The sequence below is a fragment of the Leptinotarsa decemlineata genome, unplaced genomic scaffold (assembly GCF_025532065.1).
Source record: "Leptinotarsa decemlineata unplaced genomic scaffold, Ldec_3_MD MMD2_P_RNA_scaffold_2, whole genome shotgun sequence".
NCBI classification, from domain to species: domain Eukaryota; kingdom Metazoa; phylum Arthropoda; class Insecta; order Coleoptera; family Chrysomelidae; genus Leptinotarsa; species Leptinotarsa decemlineata.
The window spans coordinates 53,652-70,955 of record NW_027412529.1 but is presented as its reverse complement, the minus strand read 5'-3'; the positions used below and the strand labels follow the sequence as shown (position 1 = coordinate 70,955).

The 17,304-nt window shown below is 33.7% G+C and overlaps 2 protein-coding genes and 1 long non-coding RNA gene across 4 annotated transcripts in view; all 3 read right to left on the bottom strand.

The window, feature by feature from the left end:
- Positions 1–1,181: 1,181 nt before the first annotated feature.
- Positions 1,182–3,108, bottom strand: LOC111503072 (uncharacterized). Its single transcript, XR_002721829.2, has 2 exons — positions 2,652–3,108; positions 1,182–1,446 (listed from the first exon to the last, which is right to left on the bottom strand). It is a non-coding gene; the product is annotated as an uncharacterized lncRNA (long non-coding RNA).
- A 1,783-nt stretch (positions 3,109–4,891) lies between these two features.
- LOC141479892 (uncharacterized) lies at positions 4,892–10,211 on the bottom strand. 2 transcript variants are annotated; one of them, XM_074180486.1, is made up of 7 exons: positions 10,055–10,211; positions 7,318–7,864; positions 7,075–7,257; positions 6,706–6,750; positions 6,185–6,417; positions 5,971–6,130; positions 4,892–5,306 (listed from the first exon to the last, which is right to left on the bottom strand). In XM_074180486.1, exons 2-5 carry the CDS (start codon positions 7,517–7,519, stop codon positions 6,353–6,355), a joined length of 495 nt encoding a protein of 164 aa, XP_074036587.1. In that variant the 5' UTR covers positions 7,520–7,864; positions 10,055–10,211; the 3' UTR covers positions 4,892–5,306; positions 5,971–6,130; positions 6,185–6,352. The 2 variants fall into 2 exon arrangements, with proteins under 2 accessions (XP_074036587.1, XP_074036585.1); XM_074180484.1 differs by lacking the exon at positions 10,055–10,211 and having other exon boundaries at positions 7,318–10,048.
- Positions 10,212–16,549: 6,338 nt separating this feature from the next.
- Positions 16,550–17,304, bottom strand: part of LOC141487476 (replication factor C subunit 2-like) — a 5,824-nt gene continuing 5,069 nt past the window's right edge. The window contains 1 exon segment of the mRNA XM_074186561.1: positions 16,550–16,578. Within this exon segment, the coding sequence (XP_074042662.1) occupies positions 16,550–16,578 (29 nt within the window).

The window sequence follows — 17,304 nt, the reverse complement described above, 5'->3', positions numbered from 1 at the left end:
TAAATCAAACTGTAAGAAAATAAATATTACTTTACAATATAGAATGTTTTATTTGGATTATTCAATTTTACACTTACATGAAAACTATTGCAGTTGCAGTTTTTGTTGGTTTCAAGCAACTATCGTCATTGTTATAATAATAATAATAGCATTTATTGCCCAACAGATTGTACAATCCCCTTACAGAGCAATGTTAGAACAACAGAAGTTGAAAGAAAGGAAAATAATGCCATTACAAAAATAGATGACTTCAAGTATAGTGAAAGAAAAACAAGTAAGTAAAATATTACAGATTTTGCACTAACATGCTATATTTGCTTCAAGCTATTCCAGAATAAATCAAAAGAGTTACAAATTTAGTTAAAATTGTTCCATATTGTGGTGATTTCGAAGGACATTGGTTCTTGGTCGGAAATTATAGAAAGTTTAATTTTTTTCTGCCTGCGAATTGTGGTACCTTGAAATTTAAATGGCTCAGTAGATCAGGACAGTCAATATAAATATAAACCAGATTGAACTTTGAAAGCATAGATAATATGCTTGACATCTATTTTATGCCTCCATTTATTGACTGTCCTGATCTACTGAGCCATTTAAATTTCGAGGTACCCCATTAAAGATACATACATCCTACATGCCTCTGAAATCTTATGATTAATGTGCCGAAGAAAACTCAGTTCAGAATCAAAGACAATCCGTAAATCTTTTATGGAATTATATTGTAATAAGACAATTCCATCCAGTTCCAAATTATATGAAAATTCACTGATTTTTTTCTTTATATACTTTATAGTTTTGCATTTAGATACATTCACTGATAAATTATTAGCCAAGCCCCAACCATGTGTCCCATGTATTATTAAAAAAAATTGATGAAATCTAATGAACGAAACGTCGCATTGCAAATTGGTTTATATCAGATTTTTGAGGATTGGCGTTCGCAAGAGGGCAACAGCTGGTTAATGTAAAAGCACTGTTTTCAAACACACATTATTCTGTGACAGTTTGTATCAAGAAATGAAAACTTTATATACCCCTAAAATGTACCCCCATTACCTTCATCAAAAAATTCTCACTATTCTATTTTATCTCCCATTACTTTCCAGAATAAAATTTGGAGGTGGTTGATTGATGAATTGTTGATTGAGATAGGATTAGAATCACAATCGAAAATTTTCCAATAATAGTTCAAAGTTAGTGTAATAAATAATATCAAGGTAACAGAAAATTCTAAAAGAGATGTTATATACATTTCAGTTTAAATAATTTTACTGATGAATAATAAATTACTTATTCTAATCACTGAGATCAATTAAAATTAGTAAATAAATTTGGGGGTCAGGATCTTCGTATACCATTCTTGTATCCTCTACACCTTCGTACTAGTTCGAACTTCCTGTATCTCATGCAGTGCCATTGAGGTACCTGATTCATGGTTTCCAATGCCTAAAAATTGAACGATGAAGATTGTAGGTCGAAATGGCATGCTCATTGTGTAAAAGGTAGGGTGTGATTTCACGTATGTTTCACATTTAATTAATAAAAATATACTTTGTCTGAAGACAGTATCATATTTACAAATGTCATTTACCACTCAAAAGTATAATATACATTTCCTAGATAATTGCTGAAATTTTACAGGGATTATTAAAAAATAAACTTGCATACATACAAATATGCATAAGAACAAATAAATAAGGTAGAAACTGATAACATGAAGTCCCTCGAGACAACAACAATAACTGAATATGGGGTAGAGTAATTTATTAACCATTTGAAATAGAAAGTAAATTTATGGCAAGTCAGGCACTGTTTCGATATTCAAAAAAACTTGGTATATGATATTAACATTGTTTATAACACACAAAAACAATTTTAAGAAAGAAAATTTCTTTATGCTGTACACTTTTGTATTTACACAAGTCACAAAAAATTTCACAAGGTATTCTTGGTCCTATATTGCAAATATATCGAATGACACGTTTTTGTAGACTAAAAATGAAGAATAGAGCAACATCTAGATGAGAAAATGAATATTTTCAAAGGGAATCTCAAAACATACATCTCTCTCAGCGTACCTACATAGCAAGTTCTGGTAAATGCCTGCATGAAAAAAACTACTTCCCCGGCTAATACAACGATGGACATTGAATTATTTCCGACTGACATGTATGTAAGATGCTTCAGAGGCTTGCAGATGTTTCTCGTTCATTCAGCAGTTGGACCACGTGAAATCAATTGAGTAGCTCACCTAAAGAGTGGTTTCGAGGTATTACCTGTCATCAGTCCAGGAAAGATTCGTCCCAAACATCAGTAGCATTCAATTGATTTCGATGTGGCTCGAATGTATGTATGAAACCTTCATCTACATATTCATAGACTGTTATCAGTTTTTTTTTTCAGTGTTCTATTTCAACAAGTCATTGGATTATTCAGAAGTATGGTGAAAGTACTAAAGGAATATTTGTCATATGTTTAGCAATATTGACGGAAAACAATTCCGAAATCTCGGTATATAATAGGATGTGACCGAGAAAGATGCACTCAATTTGTTAATACATTCCTTAACTATTTGTGTTGTGTAAAATGTGTGTAACGGCTGAATAATAGCACAAAGTTAAAATTAAAACTATTTCCATTTTGGTACTTACTGTTTCAGAGGTTTGAATGGGTAACGAATAAGCGCCTTGCAAAACTATAATAACCACCAACATTAGATATACTTTCGTGTACCACCTCATCGTAAAGTCAACTTGAATTGATTCTGGATTGAATCTTGGCGTTGCATTCAACAACTGCAGCTGTATAATGGAATAAGTGATCCATTCATCTTATTTATACTCGCGATGCACAATGAATTAACCTAGATCAAAACATTGGACTCATCTTTTCAGACCTACTTTCGACCCTTTATTATTTGCCTTTGTCCTACTTTACTGATTAGGGAATACTTATAATGAATACTTTAATGTGTTGGATAAATGGGCGCTACCATTATTAGAGCACCACTTTCGACTCTTTTTCAAAATATTTTCTTATTGCAATTACGAAAACTCATTTTCAATAGCATTTGAAAAAAACATTGATATGTAATGGCAACCAGTCAAATATTTATTCATTTATTTTGTTGGTATGGTTACATAAATAAATATGATATTTGGAAAAACAATACAGGTTTTTTAATTTAGTTTATAATTTAAAAAAAAATGCATCGTCCCTAAAAAACACCCATATAGATCTTACAATATATGAACAGATGGATGATAACAAGATACAACTAGAACCTCTGGCATAGAATGAATACAAAAACAAGCACTTTCATCAATCACGTGAACTGCAATATTCTTCTTGACACGCGTTTCACCAACAAAGTTGACGTCTTCGAGAGATGAAGACGAGTTTTCCCTTTTCTTTGATTTAATAAATAATAAGCATTTATTCTTTTCCGAAAAACTACAATGGTTTATACAGGGAATTATTTATACAAGAAATATTCATATATAACTTCCAAAGGTGCTATTTCAGCATTCCTCTAATTAATAACAAAATAAATATGATACTGTAAACTAATAAAACAAGTAGTTCTTTGACGCTTTTTTAAATGTTTCAGTGTTGGAAAATTGTTCAACTTCATTTGGTGGTAATTCATCATATGCAATTATTCCTTTGTAAAATATAGATATTCTTGAAAATGCATATTTTTATTTTTTTTATTCATTGAGCTGTCTTTTTTAATGATCATTTACATTTCTGAGTTCTATAAATTCCATAGTAGAATATTTTTCATTCTTCATAACAGACTGCAGAAAGATACATACCTTTATTTCATAAATAGAATTGCTTTATTTTGTTAACTCCTTAATGGTCTCAAAGTTCTATGTGAAGGAGTTCCACATATACTGTTCGAATACTGTAATTTGAATGAGTGAGTGAGAAGTAAATTATTTTCAGATGCTTCAAAGAAATACAGTTTATTTATATGGAATCGTAATAATTGGAGCTAACTTTTTTCCGAAATAAATCTATCCGGATCTTACACGAAAGAGTGTTATCTATGTGTAATTTTGTTCTACGAATTAGTCGAAAAAAGTGGTTTTGCGGAATATTCGTTTTCCAAAATTTTCCCGATTTTGGGTTGGGTTGGCCAGATTGGGTTGGCTTTTTCCCGTCCGTTGGGTTGGCCTTAGGTTGGCTCTCTTAGGTTGACCTTCTTGGGTTGGCCTTAGGTTGGACCACTTGGGGTGACCTTCTTAGGTTGACCCTCTTGGGTTTGCTTTTTATTCTGTCTATAGAATGGCCTTGGGTTGGACAACTTGGGTTGACCTTCTTTGGGTTGGCTTTGGACTTGTAATATTTTTCAAAAACCCGAGAAGCATTCGGGACAGATGGTGGATAATGGGGCCCTGGGTGGGTTAAAAGAGGTAAAAAGGTGAATCTACGTTAGAAAAAATATCAATATTTTCAAAGATGACGGTGGCGCCATCTAGTAGCAAGAGACTAAAGTATTACCTATTGTGTCGCCATCTATTGATATGAGATGAAAGTTGACAATTCGTTTGCGAATGAAGTGGCGCCATCTAGTAGTGAAAGACTAAAGTAACCTCTCAGTGGCGCCACCTGGCGATGAAAGACTACAGGTTCGTTTTACAGTGGCGCCATCTAGCGGTGAAAGCCTAAAGTATTAATTACAGTGGTGCCATCTAGCTGTGAAAGACTAAAATATTATTTACATTGGCGCCATCTAGTAGTGAAAACTAAAGTATTGGGTTGACTTTAGGTTGGCTTTCACCTAACTAAATTTTTAAGCTGTAGCTGCCTAAGAAATCATTTTATGATTTTCAACATTATAAACCATCTTTTATATGAAGGTTCAGGTTTTTCAAAAAAAAACTTATCCAAAAATATCAGTCTATATTCTTCAGTACAAAATAATATTAGTCTGCATATTATTCAGCACAAACAAAATCCATTAGAAAAATGATATATGTACTAACAAAAACTCGTTTTGAAAACAGTAGCATGGAAATGAAGAAATTATCCTATCTAATAAAGAACATTGAAAAGAAAATGACGAAAAATAATTTAAAAAACTAATAAAACTTTGGTAAACAGTATCACTGAAATAACTTTAGAAACTCATTATATTTTTGTTATGGGTAGAATAAAAACACTGTTTTGGGTTTCTTCTACACTAACATTTTTCTTCAGTGATGAAATATGTCTCTCCTTAGCTCTTCTCAGCCATGCTTTGATAGCATCTTCTGTAGATTTTTTGTTTTCTGATACGCAACAAATGTCAGCAGCTTCTACAAAAAAAATATTTCCCAATAAAAAAAAGGATACAGCATATTCAAATATGCTCAATTAAACATTCCCTCAACTTCATTAGTTAATAAAATTAATATGTGTTACAGTGATTAATTGTTTACAGCCTTTTCTTCACCAAACAGTTTGGAAAAACAAAAAATACCGATTCCATAAAAGAAGAATTACCAAAAACATAGACAAAACCTTTGATGATGTGTACACCATCCATAAACAGTCAGTTCATACACAAAAACGAAGAGTCTATCTGAAACAACTTCATTGGTTTACATATTGAGCGACTTCTATGATTCAATGCCAGGAAAGCCATATAAACAAGGGATTAGTTATTTTAAACACTCTTCGTTTTTCTGAGTAAATTGAGCAGAGTGGATGCTAACACATCACCATAAAGTAATACTTTTGGTAATTCTTTTATATGGAAGTTCTGTTTCGTTGTTTAACGTGATTTGGAGAATAAAATGTTCTTCAAAACTTCATACTCTCTACTAAAATTATGTTTTTTCAAGAAAGCTATAATGAACTAGTGTAATTTCATTTTATAGCTTTTAAATCATTTAAAAAAGATCTCGATTATACCAAAATATTCTCATATTTTCTCCATAATTATATTAGAACAAATACAATCTATATGTTTGTCCTCACCTAATAAAACTTGAGACAGTTTTAGTTGCCTAAAAACCTTTTTCTTTTTTGCTCCTTGCCAGCTAAACTGTGGGGCGAAATTATTCGTGAGCATGGAGGACAGAGATCGCTTGACAAAATCATATAATGAGCATCCTCCTAATTTTGAAATTTCTGTTACCTGAAAAGATAAGTTACATTAACGTTGATGCAACGTGTTGAAATATTTACTTACGGCAGCTTTGAAAGCGTCTGGTTCATTAAAATATTCTTCAAGTTGATTCAGTTTGTCTTCAGAGTCAATAGGGAAATGTTTAAATGACACGAAAATAGACTGAACATCAGTGCTTGCCTCACGTAGATTATTAGCATTGAACTCTAATTTAAGCTGTTTTACTTCCTCTTAAACCTCATTTAATATATGCCGCGTCAAAATCTGCTGTTTGAGCAAATGTTTCAGGGAGTCACCTGAAAATTCAACATAACAATATTAATTTAGTCTTCACAGTCTAAATCATTAATAAAGTAAGTATAAGAACAGTATATTATTGTTTGGCTTAATACTAATAAATACATTGTACTTTGGCATGATAGTTCATAACAAAGTTGAGGGTTTTCATCTCTAACTAATCTCGAGTAGACATTGTAAATGACCTATCAATTCAACACTTGAGTATATTACCTTCATTATGCAGAATTTTGTTAGTACTACTTGATTAAATGCATGTTTTGTTGAACTTGAACAAAAATACGTACCCAATTTATGTTCAGCACAGCAACAACAGGATGAATTAATACCATCTGCAAAAAGAACATTTGTTTCTTCAACAAATCAAAATAACAACCTTACATTTTCTGAATATCAAGTTTTTTTTATAAAAAGACTCTTGACATGTTATGGTTAATGTTGTCATTCAATTGCCAAGTCTCATTTCATTTTTCAATAATATATTAAAACCAAGTCATCGGTTCCAGATGTGGAATATTAATTTTAATCATTTATCCTACAAAACAAACATATTTTTGAAAATATGTGAAGAAAATTGTGTCCCCTCTCATAAAGAACAAAATCTAACCTATTTCGAAAATATCGAATACTATAAGAAGAACTCAGATTTACCATACCTGTGGTATTTGCAGCGGCAGATGTATTAGCTTCTGGTATTAAACTTGAAGGTAATTCCTTATTATGTATTTTTGGTGGCTGAGGCAACTTTGGACTGAAGTAAGTCTCTTCATCAGTATCTGAATTAAGGTCACTATAAATTTCTGCCTTCTTAGCTTTTGTTCTTGCGAGAAGGTAATCATCTGAAACAATTAAATTCATATAGTTTTCTTAGGCGATGACGAGTTCACAATTTAAAATACCATATGTTGCATCTCCAAATCTTACAATATCGTGTAGAGGCCAACACGTATTAGGTCCTTCATTTTTTCTTATGCTACTGACCAATTTTTCTTTGGGAAATGGAGGCCAGTAACATTTGTGGCTTCCAAGTAGCCATGTTGTCGGTACAGCTTCCACTGAATTTTCTTCAATAAATTTAACAATCGTCCATGTAGCCTCCATTTTATAAAAAGTTAATTCCTAGGCTGAATTAGTAAATTCAGTATGAAAATAATTTATACGACGTGTCCCCATTATTGGAATAATCCGGAAAGTCTTATTTCAAAAAAACTATAAATTTTTTTGTTAAATTTCTCTCCTGATAGTTAATCGTTGACAGTCTTTTGTTGATCAGTTTGTATGTTAAAATTATTTTAGTACCACGTGAATATTGGTATGAATGTTTATGATTCCTGAAGTAACTTGAACAAGTAGTCGAATATTTGAAAAGATATTGCATGCCGAATTTTGCTTTGGATTTCTTATCTGTCTTTCCATTAAAGATTTAAATGTTCCTATTATCAGCACCTGTTTGAAATGACTAAAAATAATAACAAAGCTCTGCATACAAGTAACATATTAATTTACTACTGTAGATGTAATAGAGAAAAAGTAATAAAAGTATTATTCAGTTTTAGTTTCATGCATTTATATGCAACTTGGCTTAAGGGCCATAATTGTAGAGGGCCAGGAGTACTCGAAATGAATATTCCCAACTGTGACGATTCACAAGGAGAAGTATACAAATTTTCCAAATAAATGACTTTCTTCCAATAATTTTGATTTCACCCTCATGAGCTATGAATTTTTTTATAATTATTATAGAATTATTTTGCAGATAACAACAGTTATCAGCTTCAGAGGTTCTAAGAACGTAATTAGAAAATTCAACCTTTTTATATTGTTTTGAATTAATGACGTTTGAAAAAAGAGGCCCTTCAGAATGTTCAATTGATGGTTGAGGATACTGAGTCTGAGAACAATTCTGAGGATTGTTAAAATTTCTTTCCTGTTCATATATTCGCCTTGAAATTTGTTCAAGTGGCTTTTCACCTTTCCTTACTAATTTTTTCAGCCTCTGCATGTGATTCTCAAATGGAAAGGCACTGAACTGATCTATTGGCCCTAAGTACTTTACATCATCGCACAAGTGTAGTAAGTTATGAATATTATGAGATACATTTTCTGATCCGTACAAAGTCATGAATGTTTCAACAAAGTATTTTAAAAGTGATTCAGCATATTCATAATGATTTGCAAATTTTGAATTTGATAAAAATGAAAGAGCAACATGTAATGTTATAAAATGTACATATTTATCTTGATCTAACATTGGCTGTGAAACAACTGGATCTAGGTAAAATAAAAATAATCTAAATTCTGTAGCCTTCCAACGCTTTGCATCATTTAAAGAGCGTGGTTTTCGGCTGAATTCTGAGGGGATCTGGGAAGAATGATTCACAAGTGATTTGGATAATGTTTTAACCTGATGATGCGATAATTTTATTCCTTGGTTTACCACCAAGCCACAGAGATACTATCAACTTTTTTACTACTCCAAGGCAAATTAAGTGCATATAATCTAAAGGAAAATTTCGTATCATATCTATTCTTGGTAATAACTCTAAAACTAAAGTACCAGTATGATGTTCTTCGTGTACTTTCGATCTGAAATCGAAGTCAGTGCGCAGGCAAAAATTATGAACCCTAGGAAAACATACTCTATTATGGTTAAAAACTCCTACAGCAGTACACTTTGAACAAGAACTATAACCGCTATGTCCTTTAGTAAACTTAATGAAAGATTTTGCTGGAACGTCACATATAAATGCCTTTATTTTTACAACAAATTCATGACCATTATATGTAATTCCATTATTGAGGACATCTATTGCTTCAGTAACAAATTCATACAGAAATTCATTTGCATCTGCTGGTTTTTCATTTCCATGATAAACACCTATCACTGCTACAGTTTTAGTCCCAAATATATTGCATAAAATTGGGTATAACTGGCTACCGGAACTCTTCGATAGAGGTAAACCATCAATATTTATACTTAATTCTATTACATTACAATTTTGGTTAGCTAATTGTGAATATATAATTAATTTTTCAATACATTTTTTGAAACCAAGATGGCAATATTGCCCTGGTTCTACTTTTTTCAATGGTATGATTGTAGGAGTATTCAATAAAAGTTCAAGCATCCAGAGGAAGTTCAGGATGAGATGGCTTTAAAATATGAAGAAGGTTAGTGACCGCTACTTGTAGTATACTATGCAACAATGCCCAATGGCTCTTGTTTAGAATGTTGAGTGTAGTTCCCAAATTTATAAAACTCTTCTATAGAAGGGGTAATTATAATGCCTTGGGTATTTGCCTCATCAATTCTGACAGACAAGACATCATCACTAGGTTGGGCATCAGTGATATCATCACTACTCGAAGTGGAGGAAACTGAACTGGAATATTCACGAGGTTTTATATTGGAAAATGATGAATCATTGGTGTCGGTAGTCTCCAAAAAGGTGGATGATCCTGCACTGCCTTGTAATGATTTTAACTCCTTTCTTGTTCTCTTGTATATTTTATGGAGCATTTTTTTCTTTTAACATTTTGTTTTTCCATCTTTCAACACTATTCAAAATGCGTTTTCGTATAAAAATTTGATTATATATCTATGTCAGGTTATAAAATATTTAATGGAATATTTACCTGCTTGGACTGCTTTCAATAAGATTTACAAATCGAACACCGATTCAAATAAACATCTAAATGGGATCATAACAACTAATAAAAGCACTAGGTACTTCACAAACTACGTACCACACGTATCTCTCTTCCCAGTCTTTGACGTTTGACCAGGCAATTCAACATGAAACGTCAAACGACATGCTCAGTTGCACTTACAGTGTTGCTACAGCTGTTTGACAAGAACTGCATGGTAGATCAGTGGTTTTTGAGCAGAGAATTGGTAAATATTGGTGAAAAGTACATATCAGAAAAATAATAAATCCTTTAGATAATATCCAGTCATGTCTGGGAGGATATCCAGTTTTTCAATATCTTATGGATATTCAATTTTAGATATCTTATGGTTATCTGTTTTGGATATCTTATGGTTATCTGTTTTGAATATCTTATGGATGTCCAAAATATGTCCTCGGGAGAATATACAGTTTTTGGATATCTTATGGATATTCAATTTTGGATATCTTATGGTTATCTGTTTTGAATATCTTATGGATGTCCAAAATAGGTTCCCGGGAGAATATCCAGTTTTTGGATATCTTATGGATATCCAAAATAGGTCCAAGGATATTCCGACTTGATTTGGACATAAATTGGATATCCATAAGATATCCAGTGTTATCTGGGGAGCTGCATTCAGAATAACATTCATTGTGGAAGTCCATTTTGTGTCTCTTATGTGGTGGTTCCACATCATCTCTCTGGGGCATGGTATTTGATGTTGAAGGTGTCTTCGATGTTGAAGGTTCATCAAGACTATTTTCGCAGGACTCTGGTTCAAGGGATACAGGTACACCACCACATTCTGGATTATTTAATCCCACGAAGTTTTCCTCTAATAAATCCAATATTTTCAGTTCTAGTTCACTTGGTGGTTTCACATCATCAAGTCCACCCCCAGTGCGAGATAATGAAGCTCTCATTGCAGCACCTTTTTTTAATGAATATTCAAGATCTGACCAAGATTAAAACGAAAGCTCTAATAAGTTATAAAAAATCCAAGTATTTGGGACTTTGGTTTACCTTCTGCCATTTTTCAGTAGGTTTTGCTACATAATGAGCATTCAGATTATGCGCCAATTCATCCCAATGTTTTTATACAGATCCTTTCCTCGATGACCAACAAATTTCCCTGTAGCCAGGAAATAGTGCTTCTCCATGGCCTCTAACATAATTTGCCAATGGGCCTCTCTTACTTTGAACGACATTTTTTAAAATTTGTTTGTAAAATTTGTTTCCAAGTAAAGAGAAAATTTGCAGTAATGCTATTCCATCAAAATAATGATAATGATCGTTATCGTCTTTTTACTCATCAATCTTCACTTGAATGATAATAAAATCTCAGTTTTTATGAAGAAATTCTGACCGAACTCAGAATTTGGACCAAAAATGAAAAGGAAAGCAGAAATCATTGTGAATGATGTACACAAAATGGATTTCGTGAGTGTTTTTTTCAAATATGGTAAATCGGTGGCGGGAGCCAGGTTACAGCTGTGACGCGAGCTGAATTCCAACTGTGATGAGGGCAATGTTTCAACTGTGACGTGAAGCCAGTTCCAACTGTGATGGGAGCCAAGTTCCAACTGCCACAGGAGTTGAGTTTCAACTGATGAGAGAGCTGAGTATCAACTGTGAAGGGAGCTAAGTTTCAACTGTGGTGGGTGCTGAGTTTCAACTGTGACGGGTGCTGACGGGTCCCAAATGATATGCTATTCACTGGCTCGTATCATCGTTTATTCCTGAAAGAGATGGATATTGAATCATTAATAATTGGTGGACGTAGCCGTCACTACGTGGTAGGAAATCATAATGAAGAAAAGAGAAATTAAACTCTTTATGTTTTTACCGCTTTTATTTGTAACTAACGTCACTGCAGTTTCATCCTATACGGTGTTTACGGTTTCGTTTTGTCATTTGTTCTGTTTTGAAGTCGACGACTATTTAAACCTGAAATGAATACTTCCTTGAAAGTTTTGGGATATTTTAATACCTCGTCATTCGTTTAGTTCTCATTCACTGACAAACAATTATACAAGTATATACTCGAACGCATTAATTATATTCGAACACATATTCGAATCCTTTAATTATTCTGTGCTCTGACGGAACACGGAACGGTGAATTGACGACTTTGGTTCCATGTTCCATTTGTTCTGTTTTGAAGTCGACGACTATTTAAACCTGAAATGAATACTTCCTTGAAAGTTTTGGGATATTTTAATACCTCGTCATTCGATTAGTTCTCATTCACTGACAAACAATTATACAAGTATATACTCGAACGCATTAATTATATTCGAACACATATTCGAATCCTTTAAGGATTCTGTGCTCTGACGGAACACGGAACGGTGAATTGACGACTTTAGTTCCCTGAATGTCTTGCCGCCGAGATTCAAAATTTGTTGTGATACTTCTGATAGCCATTTGCTAATTTTCGAATTTATGTCTAAACTCCTCGATTTTTCGGATTAACCAAGTATGATCATCTTTTATAAGAATAGGAAATTTTTATTCTTGGCATTTGGATGCTGGTAAAACATTCAACTCACTTGTTGGATTCAATTGCTTATGGAGAACAGAATCTTACTGATTGGAATTTTGGCTTCTTGGGACAAAAGTAAACCTATAGGCCACACGACACTAAAGGCGAGTTGATATTCATCAACGAGACAACTCATAGATTCAGAGAATGAGCTTGATCATTCTGTCCAGACTCCAGACGTATCGTCCTGGACATCACTTCCAGTGAACCGTTTCCATCTAATATGAATTGTATCATTTTAGGCTTTCTTTCATCTGAATACCGCTTCCTCGTGTTAGTATTGCTATAAGACTAGACATCCCTGCATGAATGCCTAATACAGTAGTAGCAGTAGTTAGTAGTTAACCGCTGTTGTACCGATCACAATTGTTGTACGGACAGAGCACTGCAGACCTAAGTTTGGAACTCTAAAACCATTCTTGTTCTGCAAGCCACCTTGAGGAGACACACACATATAAGCTTAGTTATTAAGATAGGGACAAATAACTTATCAGAGACTAGATTTTTGATGCTTGATCTATTATCTCAACAAAGATTTATGTTCTTCAAACCTGCCCAAAAGGGGAAGAATATTAGTGTAGGATATATGCTTTTATGCCTATGTAGATGAATTCATTCTCTCGACCTACTGTAAGCTGGCGATGTAGCTATAAAGGGGTGTTGGTGAGGAAACTTTTTTGCAGTTGGAGTCGAACTGCAGTTCATCGAGCAATACATGAAGTATCAATTCGAATAGTTGAAGTGATGGGTGCAGAATGTATAGTATTCCCTCAGAATATTCGGGAAAGGAATGTATTGAAAATGGCTTTCATGGAGAAATGGAGAGGACAATTTGCTGTAGAAGGAATGAGGGTTAGAGATAGAATTGTCCAGCAGTATTACCTGTTGTAATTTGTAGGAAATCGAACTGTAAACTCTACTGAACCAGGTTTTAATCATGAATATACAAACGATACATTTTATGTATTAACAATGACATTAAAACTCGTTCAATCAACAACGATTTCCAAGGAATCATAAAAACAAGATCAATCGAAATGAAGTGAACATGGATTACTTCAACACTCCCACTCTTTGTTCACTTCGAAGACGTTACCCACAGACCTTGTCGATTTCTTGAAAATTTTTCTCGTGGTAAGGGCTTCATTAAAATATCTGCCAACTGGTTTTCTGATTGGGTGTAAACAACAGTGATATTTTTTTTCATTTGTGATGATCATTATTGCTCACCAAGTTTATAGCACTTCTATTATCAACAAAAAGTTCCGTTGGATTTGAAACGTCAACATCAATTTCTTTAAGCAACCTTCTCAACCATATTATTTCTTGTGCGGCATCCCAAGCTGCAATATATTCAGATTCTGGCGTTGAGATGTCCATGTAACTGGACAGCCTGATAATAAAGTAACATAGCCAGTTGTTGAATATCTAGTATCAATGTCTCCTGCAAAATCTGCATCTGAATCCGCTTTTAAACATTCGTTGCTCCCACCATTGTATAGATATCTATAACTTTTAGTACCCTTTAGGTATCTGAAAATACGTTTGACTGCTTTCCTGGATTTTCCAAATATCTGCTAACTCTGCTCACTGAGAATGATATATCTGGACGAATGACAACCGCTAAAAACATGAGACGTCCTATAGCTTCTCTGTACGGAATATTTTTCATATATTATTTTTCTTCATCATTTTGGGGGCTTTGAGCTGCATTCAGAATAACATTCATTGTGGAAGTCCATTTTGTGTCTCTTATGTGGGGTGGTTCCACATCATCTCTCTGGGGCATAGTCTTTGATGTTGAAGGTGTCTTCGATGTTGACGGTTGGTTTATGTTCTTCAAACCTGCCCAAAAGGGGAAGAATATTAGTGTAGGATATATGCTTTTATGCCTATGTAGATGAATTCATTCTCTCAACCTACTGTAAGCTGGCGATATAGCTATATCTAAGGTAAAGTATAACTTCAAAACAGCGACGTCTCAAGTATTGAAGAGACATCCTCCTTTTTTCTTGGGGAGCCTGGGTTCATTAAAGTCCCCTTAGAATTGAAACATTTGTGCTATAGGTGTAATATAATTTATATATCTTATGAACATTTTGGTATTGTTTACAATTAGAAAAGTGAAATCTTCTCACATTTGAAACTTTGAGGCCTCAGGAGCTCAAGGCTCCCTGCCAGTATTATAGGGGGAGTCCTATAATAACGGTTGAATAAAATGTATAAACTGACAGATAAATCAAGGGATTTGTTAACAAATTTGGAATCAACTGAGAAAGGTGTAGATGTTAGGGAAAGGAATTATGAATATTTTAACTGGATTCGAGTTTGATTCGATCGGTTACCGTTTGGAGTTAATTTCCCGTTTTTGTTTTGTATGCTATATAAGCTCCAGGGTTGATCAAGCGGGTGGCGCTCTACCCTCCATCTTATCCACGCCCTTCTTCACTGTTAAAAAGCTGTCGGCCTACCCTGGGAGCTATGATCTCTATCTAGTCTAAATTTTATTTTGTTGAAAGTGAAGTTCACGCGGACGCCACCTAGTGTTCACTAGCTGAACTTATTGAAATACAGATCCAATAGAAATGTAGAAATTTTTCTGGCTATGGAATGTTTTATTGTCGGGGTTATATAGTTCGTACCCTCACAAACAGATGGCAAAAAAGGTGCCAAATCAATTTTTTTCTTTCCATGATTTCGTTTTTGGAAATTACATCCGATTACATTACTCAAAGCATTGGGTATCATTATGAAACTATACTGTGACGCAACTCCCTCTCCTAACCCTTGAATTTTTTTAGTACAGAAGAGTCATTGTAGAAACCGAGTATTCCTATCAAGTATTCTAATTGGTTCGTTTACAAAATGATATGCTATTTAACGGCTTGTATTATCGTTCATTTCTAAAACAGATAGATATCAAGTTGACAATGTTATTGAATTTTAAAATAAGATTCGTTGATAGAAAAGTTTACGCGGACGCCACCTAGAGTTGATTAGCAGAACTTACTGGAATGAAGATTCAATGGAAATGTAGAAATTTTTGTGCCCATGGAACGTTTTCATGTCGAGGTTATATAGTTCACGCCTTCACAGATAGATGGCAAAGGAGGTCCAATAGGTCATATGCATGTAATATAAAATAGCTCATTTTAATTTTTTTCCTAATCTATTTTGATACCAGATCAATGTAAATGGGTTCACATGACTATATACTTTATAAATTTTGAATATTTCATAATTGAACTACATACATACAACAGAAGTACATCTATGTTGATTCTCTTCTTTTACTTGTATGAGACTGAAGCTTTACTTTTCATAAAGTTATTTTGTCTGAACTCGGACGTAATTTTACAAAACCCACAAAAAATCATGATTACTTTCATAATCGATAATGATCCCATGTTATTCAAAGTCTAAAGTCAGAAAACCGAGATTGAAGTCATTGAATAAAATGAAGAAATCAAAATCATTGTGAAATGATAAACAACAAAATAAATGTCAGGAATAATTCTCAGACGATGTGGTGCTGCAGGTTTTCCTGGGTTTTTCTGCAGCTGAAAAAGCAAATGCGCCACTGGAAATCAATGAAGTCGCCCCGGAGCGCCAATTAATTTTTTTGTTGTATTTAATTTATTTTTATCGTTGTTTAAACACATTGTAATAATTCTGTAATTAAATATTCCAGTCATTCTCCCCCAAAATATGGTAGAAATCGGTGACCAGAGCCGAGTTTAAACTGTGATGTGATCTAAGTTTCAACTGTCTCAGGAGCCAAGTTTCGACTGTGAAGGATGACGGGTTTCAAATTTGACGGGAGCTCAGTTTCAACTGAGGAAAAAGACCAGTTTGAACTGTTGCAGGAGTCGTGTTTCAACTGTGGCGGGTGCTGACGGGTCCCAAATGATATGCTATTCACTGCTCGTATCATCGTTTATTCCTGAAAGAGATGGATATTGAATCAATAATAAATTGGCGGATGTAGCCGTCACTACGTGGTAGGAAATCAAATAATAAAAAAAGAGAATGAAACTCTTTATGTTTTTACCGCTTTTATTTGTAACTAACGTTACTGCAGTTTCATCCTATCCGGTGTTACGGTTTCATTTTGTCATTTATTCTGTTTTGAGGTCGACGACTATTTAAACCTGAAATGAATACTTCCTTGAAAGTTTTGGGATATTTTAATACCTCGTCATTCGTTTAGTTCTCATTCACTGACAAACAACTATACAAGGATATATTCGAACGCATTAATTATATTCGAACACAAATTCTGAATCCTTTAAGGATTCTGTGCTCTGACGGAACACGGAACGGTGAATTGGCGACTTGGTTCCGTGAATGTCTTGCCGCCGAGATTCAAATTTGTTGTGATACTTTTGGTAGCCATTTCTAATTTTCGAGTTTATGTCTAAACTCCTCGATTTTTCGGATTAACCAAGTATGATCATCTTTTATAAGAATAGGAAATTTTAATCTTGGCATTTGGATGCTGGTAAACATTCAACTCACTTGTTGGATTAAATGCTTAAGGAGAACAGAATCTTACTGATTGGAATTTTGGCTTCTTGGGACAAAGTAAACCTATAGGCCACACGACACTAAAGGCGAGTTGATAATCATCAACGAGACAACTCATAGATTCAGAGAATGAGCTTGATCA

Coding starts and splice junctions, on each gene's coding strand:
- LOC141479892 (XM_074180486.1), bottom strand. CDS start 7,519: ATGGAGGCTACATGGACGATTGTTAAATTTATTGAAGAAAATTCAGTG. Junction 7,258..7,317: donor ATTTGGAGATGCAACATATG/GTATTTTAAATT, acceptor TAATTGTTTCAG/ATGATTACCTTCTCGCAAGA. Junction 6,751..7,074: donor TGCCGCTGCAAATACCACAG/GTATGGTAAATC, acceptor TTCTTTTTGCAG/ATGGTATTAATTCATCCTGT.